Source organism: Pongo pygmaeus, chromosome 19 (assembly GCF_028885625.2).
Source record: "Pongo pygmaeus isolate AG05252 chromosome 19, NHGRI_mPonPyg2-v2.0_pri, whole genome shotgun sequence".
NCBI lineage: Eukaryota > Metazoa > Chordata > Mammalia > Primates > Hominidae > Pongo > Pongo pygmaeus.
The window spans coordinates 100092814-100099753 of NC_072392.2; the positions used below are offsets into that span (position 1 = coordinate 100092814).

Genomic DNA, 6940 nt, shown 5'->3' on the forward strand with positions numbered 1-6940 from the left:
GCAGGAGAATCGCTTGAACCCAGGAAGCAGAGGTTACAGTGAGCCGAGATTGTGCCACTGCACTCCAGCCTGGGCAACAGAGCAAGACTCTGTCTCCCAAAAAAAAAAAAAAAAATTAGCCAGGCATGGTGGTATGCACCTGTAATCCCAGCTTCTCAGGAGTCTGAAGCAGGAGAATCGCTTTATACCCAGGAGGTGGAGGTTGCAGTGAGCGGAGATCATGTTACTGCACTCCAGCTTGGGAAACAGAGACAGAGGAAGACTTTATCTCAAAAACAAAAACAAAAACAAACAAACAAAAAAAGGGCCCCATCTCTGCTCTCCGCCCTCAAAAAAAAGAACGAAAGGGATGCTATTGATTATTAAGAATGAAACAACTCTTCTGGGTAAACTGGAATGTAGAGCCAGCCCACTCTTAGGGAGGTGGAGGCCCAGAAAAGCACTGGGGACTGAAAGAAGAGACTGCCACCAGCCACAGCAAACACTTGTTGGGGCTAAGGGCAGGGCAGCCACCACGCTGGGCCCTTACACACATTGCCCACGTCCCCATAGCTGGACCAGAAAGATACCCTGAGAACTCCCAGTTCAGCGCTGAAGGAGCCTGCCACCAAGCAGCGGTGCCCCTCCCAGGGCCTCCGGGGCCACAGCAGTTGGGGCTCGGCGCGAATGCTGCAGCTGGCCTCAGCCTCCCCAAAGCCTGCCTCCACTCTGCCTGCACCCCACAGCAGGTTTCTGGACTCCCTGAAAGACCCACTCCCCACTGATGCCCATGTGGCTTTGCTCACAGACTGGCCCTCCCTCCAGATAGGGAGGGGAGTCGCATTGGGTAGAACTATGTAGAACCTTCCTCATCCAGGGGACCCAAGGGCTTTAGAGACTTCCTGGTGGGGAGGGGACAGAACCCCAGTCTCTGGCCTCCCAGTCTCAAATTCTTTCCCCCACACAGCCACACGCCTAAGAACAGGACATGAGGTAACACTACAGCAACGTGACAATAGTGAGGTTCCAGAGTTAGAATCAGTGACGCCATCGCTAGTCACTCTGTGCTCCTCTGGAGTTTCTGAGATTCAAAGTTTCTAAGACTCCACTTTCTCTTCGTGTTCTGTGTCTTTTTCAGCCAACGAGGCTAGAAAATGATCTACTGCCCAAGCAGGCACACGAGGATACCGCTGTCACAGCTGCCACACTGGCACCTCGTGGTCCCTTGAAGACCGCCCGGGGAAAGCCTCTACGCGCTGTACCACCTCCTCACCCTCTTCCCTGGGTGGTGGCAGCAACAGACTGAGCGTGTGCGCCCTCCTCCCCATCCCGATCCCACTCAAACCACAACCTCCCCTGACTCGCCCCAAATCCAGCCCTGTCCTTTAGGAAGAGTTGGCTCTTCCTTCACGTCCCACTTCCCACCCTCTCTACACGTTCTCGCCACATCCCACCCAAAGTCCACTCACTGCTCCCTGTTTACACCTCAGGGCCTTTGGTCAACCTGTCTTCTCTGCCCAAAACTATCCTACTCATCCTTGGGGATCCAGCTGAAAGACCACCTTACTGCGACGGCCACCCTGGGGCAGGAGGGAGAGAAGCACAGCCCGTGCCCCGTATGGCTGCCGCCCCCGCGGTCACAACCACCGCCCAGTGAGTGTCTCGAAGGCAGGCGGAGGCCCCGTTCTCCCCGTTAGGCCCAGCATCACCGCCCGGGGAGACGGGAAAGAGGGCAAGGCCGAAAAATGGACAGAAGAATGCGGACGGCCGGGCCCGCCGCGCTCCGAGAATCGGAGGCATCCTCAGGCACGGTCCCTCCGGGAGACCGGGAAAGCGGGGCTCTGTCAGCCCCAGAGCCCCGACGGCGGCAGAAGGCGGGCCCGCTGAGAGCGTCTGGCCGCGCCGGGTCCCCGGCCCCTGCCCCTGCCCCGGCCTGGGCGTGAAAAGCGCTCAGTCCGAGCCGCGCCCTCCCCAGCGCGCTCCCAGGCGCCCCGCGGGCCGCGCCCTCCTGCAGGTGCCGGGCGGGGAATGCGGGCCCCTCCCTCGGACCCCGGCCGCCCGGCCACTCCCCCGCGCCCGGCCCCGCCCGGCCCTACAGGGCACCCGCGGCCGCGCGGCGACACCAGGGCGGGGCCCAGCCGCGCCCGCCCCGCCCCGTCCCCGCCGCCCGGCGCCGCACCCGCCTCACCTCACCCCGACCCGCCGCCACCGCCTCTTCCAGCTGGGAGGCCCCGCCGGAAGTGACGCCACCGCCGGCTGCACAGGCGCAGACGCAGCGCGCTCCCACGTGACCGCCCGGCTGGCGGAGGGCGGGGGCGGCCGGGATTCCAGTGCGGGGTTGGGGCTCGTGGCGGAAGCTCCGGACCTCCCGGGCCTGAACGGTGAGCGCCGCCGGCCACTGGCAGCGGCCAGAGCCCAGTAATCAGGACACCACCACAGGCACCACGTGTGTAGACCCAGGCCCCCTCACCTGGGAGTCACGTTTATTGAAAAAGTAAAAAGTGTCACAGTAAAAAATTCACCTGGAGACAAAGCCAGGCCTAGGAGGGGTGGCGGGGTCGTGGAGGGACGGGTCCGGCCGCCCCTGGCCCACGGGTGGGGCACGTGCTGGCCCATGGGCGACGCGCGGCTTCTCCAGGGAGGCGGCCCTGGGCGCGGGGGCGGGCGGGCAGAGCTGGCTCAGTCCATCGTGGTCCCTTTGAAGAGCTCCACCAGCTCCTTGAAGTCCGGGTCGATGAGGTCGGAGGGCAGGTCGCCATCGTCGTTGGTTGCGTCCCTGTCCGCTCCCAGGGAGATAAGGTACCTGGGGTGCAAAGGTCGCTCAGGCTGAAGCGGGGAGGAGCCAGGAGAGTGCTCGCCCCCACCCGGGTCAGAGGGCCAGAGTCCTGGGGTCACCTGTGTGTCCCTCACCTTGGGGTCCTAAGATCCGGGTAGGGTTAGGAGGAAGAAACCCGACCTTTTGGAAGCTGTGGCCAGCTTTTCAAGTTGGCTCTATTGAGGACAAAGGCAGAAACAGGATTCCAGACGCCTTTAGGGTTTGCAGGGTTCTTTTTTTGCTTTTGTTTTTGTTTTTTGAGACAGTTTCGCTCTTATCACCCAGGCTGGAGTGCAATGGCATCGCGCGCCACCACGCCTGGCTAATTTTGTATTTTTAGTAGTGACGGGGTTCTGGTCACGAACTCCTGACCTCAGGTGATCCGCCCACCTCGGCCTCCCAAAGTGCGGGATTACAGGCACGGGCATGAGCCACCGTGCTCAGCCTCTAGGGTTCTTGCCGACACCACCCGGGCTACATTTTGGGGCCCACATCCTGGGGGCCCACTGAGGCCCGGAGGGGTCGGGTCAAGCCTGTGTAGACCCAGGCTGCCTCACCTGGCTATGTCGGGGTACCCATCGCTGCAGGCAATGTGCAGGGGTGTCCAGCCCGCCTCATCTCGCTGGTGAATGTCCGCCCCGTATTTGACCAGCAGCTTCACACATTCCAGGTTTCCAGAGAGCACGGCTTCATGCAAGGCGGCCAGGCCTGGGCAGGGAGGACGGGAGGGGTCAAGACTGAGCCCCAGGTCGGGTCCTCCTTGCTGGCCTCCCCCACCACCCCACAGCCCCTGGCCAGCTCTTCCAGGCCTTGCTCACCTGAGGGGTGGATGGTGGCCAGAGAGACTTTCCGAGTCCGGATGAAGCGCCCCACCTGCTCCAGGTCACCCTGACGGATGTGGTCCAAAAACAGGACGTCATTAGGGAAACGCACGCTGCGATCAGCCAGCATCCGCCGCCGCCGCTGCCGTGGGCTGTAGCGGGCATAGCGGGCAGTTCTGCTAGGCATCTTGGGCGCTGTGGGGCAGGTTGCCCCTGGGGACCCTACTGCACTGCGGTTAATAATGTATCCGGTCCTGACCAGATCAGCTTGAGGGCTCCTGTCGGACGAGCCCGGGCCTCTGACTTGCTTATATAGGGCTCAGGGGCTATATAAAGCTGCACGGTCATCCTCCCCGGCGCGAGGGGCTGAAACTGAGCTGCACCCCCGCCCCGCGCCCCAGATCACGTTTAGTGACTCATCTTTCAGCCCATCTGTCACCGTGCCCGGCCAAAGGGGTCAGATCATTCCTGCCTGTCGCTCCCTGCCCCACAGCTGGACCTAGAAGGTGCCTTACCGAGGGCAGGAGGAGGCACCAGTGCAGAACCCATGAGATAGCTAGGAACGCGAGATCAAGGGCACAGTTGGTACCAAGGTCATTGGAAGGGCTTTTGCTCTCTACCTCCTGGAAAGTGAGGGGCGGCCACCCCCTCCACATCTGCAGAAGCACAGGTCCACCATGCCGTGGGGAAACAGGCCTGAGCCCCTCCATCTCCCTACCTGTCAGTTTTCACCTTCCAGCGTGGCTTGCCTCACTCAATGGTTTTCCCAAAACTACTCTGATGGCCTAGGCAGGCGGATCATGAGGTCAGGAGATCGAGACCATCCTGGCTAACATGGTGAAACCCCGTCTCTACTAAATATACAAAAAATTAGCCGGGCGTGGTGGCAGGCGCCTGTAGTCCCAGCTACTCGGGAGGCTGAGGCAGGAGAATGGCATGAACCCGGGAGGCGGAGGTTGCAATGAGCCGAGATCGTGCCACTGCACTCCAGCCTGGGCGACAAAAAAAAAAAAAAAAATGACTGATGGTGCTGCCTCCTGCTCAGAAACCCCGCAGGCATCCTTGGCTGGGATCTCAGTGCCTCAGGCTCCTGCTCAGTCAGTCCTGTGACTTTTCCTCCACGTGCCTGGCTCCCCTGCCTCACACCCCTGCGGGGGACAGGGTGTTCCCTACACACTCATGGGTTCACCCTGCATAGTGTCTCTGCATTCCAGGTTTGACACACGTACTCACACTTAAGGTGGAGTCCAGTTTGCTCTCCACGTTCAGGGACCATCACACCCTGGGTGGTGTGCTCTCTCTGCCCTGGCCCCTGTGACCCTGTGATCTTACCTCTAGAAGCACAGCCAAGGGAATTTTTTTTTTTTTTTTTGAGTCGGAGTCTCACTCTGTCGCCCAAGCTGGAGTACATTGGCTCAACTTTGGTTCACTGCAACCTCTGCCTCCCGGGTTGAAGCGTTTCTTTTGCCTCACCTTCTCGAGGAGCTGGGACTACAGGGGCACGCACCACCATATCTGGCTAATTTTTGTATTTTTAGTAGAGACGGGGTTTCACCGTATTGGCCAGGCTGGTCTCAAACTCCTGGCCTTGTGATCCGCCCACCTTGGCCTCCCAAAGTGCTGGGATTACAGATGTGAGCCACCGCGCCCAGCCAAGGGAATTTTTAAAACTCGTGTTCCAACAGGCTCTTCACTCCTGGCTGCCTTTACTTTTGCAACAGCCCCAGTGGAGGTCCGAAGTGGGGCTTGGACTACAGGACATGAGCAAATGGATGGGACCGGACACAGACACAGAGTTGACCAGGGAGGTCTTTGTGGTCAGAGACAGCCATCGATTGTGCTGGGAACACTGCAGCACTTGAAACTGGCTGGATGAGTCCGCTGGGGCTGTCTTGACAGACCACAGACTGAATGGCTTAAAAAACAGATGGTTGGCAGGGCGCGGTGGCTCACCCCTGTAATCCCAGCACTTTGGGAGGCCTAGGCGGGCGGATCACCTGAGGTCAGGTGTTCGAGACCAGCCTGACCAACAAGGTGAAACCCCTTCTCTACTAAAAAATACAAAAATTAGGCCGGGCACGGTGGCTCACGCCAGTAATCCCAGCACTTTGAGAAGCCGAGGCGGGTGGATCACGAGGTCAGGAGATCGAGACCATCCTGGCTAACACAGTGAAACCCCATCTCTACTAAAAATACTAAAAAAAAAATTAGCCGGGCGTGGTGGCAGGCACCTGTAGTCGCAGCTACTCAGGAGGCTGAAGCAGGAGAATGGCGTGAACCCGGGAGGCGGAGCTTGCAGTGAGCTGAGATCCTGCCACTGTACTCCAGCCTGGGTGACAGAGCACGACTCCATCCCAAAAAAAAAAAAGCCAGGTGTGGTGGCTCACGCCTGTAATCCCAACCAGCACTTTGGGAGGCCAAGGCAGGCGGATCATGAGGTCAGGAGATCGAGACCATCCTGGCTAACACGGTGAAACCCTATCTCTACTAAAAAATACAAAAAATTATCTGGGCATGGTGGCAGGCGCCTGTAGTCCCAGCTACTTGGGAGGCTGAGGCAGGAGAATGGCGTGAACCTGGGAGGCGGAGCTTGCAGTGAGCCGAGATCGCACCACTGCACTCCAGCCTGGGCGACAGAGCGAGACTCTGTCTCAGAAAAAAGAAAAAATTAGCCGGGTGTGGTGGCAGGCGCCTCTAGTCCCAGCTACTGGGGAGGCTGAGGCAGGAGAATTGCTTGAACCCGGAGGCGGAGGTTGCAGTGAACTGACATCACACCACTGCACTACAGCCTGGGCGACGGAGCAAGACTCCGTCTCAAAAAAAAAAAAAGATGGTCCTTCCCAGAGCTCTGGAGGCTGAAATCTGGGATCCGGGTTTCAGCAGGACAGGTTCCTCCTGAGGCTCTAAGGAGCGTCTGTCGCAAGCCTCTCCCCAGCTTCTGGTGCTGCCAGCAATCCTGGTGTCCTTGGCTCTAGCAGCATCGCCACGATCTCGGCCTTCATCTCCATGGTGTTCTCCCAGCCTTTGTCACTGTTCACATCTCCCCCTTGTATAAGGACACCAGTTATAGTTGGGTATTGCCTCATCTTAACCAGTGACATCTGCAAGCATCCTGTTTCCAAACAACGGTCACATTCTGAGGTCTTGAGGGCTAGGACTTCAACGTTAATTAAGGAGACACATGAGTCAACCCATAATGCTGGTAAAACCCTGGAGGTGGTCACTAAAGGCCTGAATGAGGACAGAACCAAGACTGGCCAGCAGCTCTTTGCAGGGGCAGAGGAGAGCTGGGCCACCAACAGCCTTGCATCATTAGGCTGATCTG

General features: G+C 59.1%; 1 protein-coding gene across 1 annotated transcript; it reads right to left on the bottom strand.

Moving 5' to 3' along the window:
* Positions 1-2252: 2252 nt before the first annotated feature.
* Positions 2253-4502, bottom strand: PPP1R27 (protein phosphatase 1 regulatory subunit 27). The gene is made up of 3 exons (XM_054457186.2): positions 3613-4502; positions 3352-3502; positions 2253-2782 (listed from the first exon to the last, which is right to left on the bottom strand). Exons 1-3 carry the CDS (start codon positions 3800-3802, stop codon positions 2659-2661), a joined length of 465 nt encoding a protein of 154 aa, XP_054313161.1. The 5' UTR covers positions 3803-4502; the 3' UTR covers positions 2253-2658.
* Positions 4503-6940: the final 2438 nt, after the last annotated feature.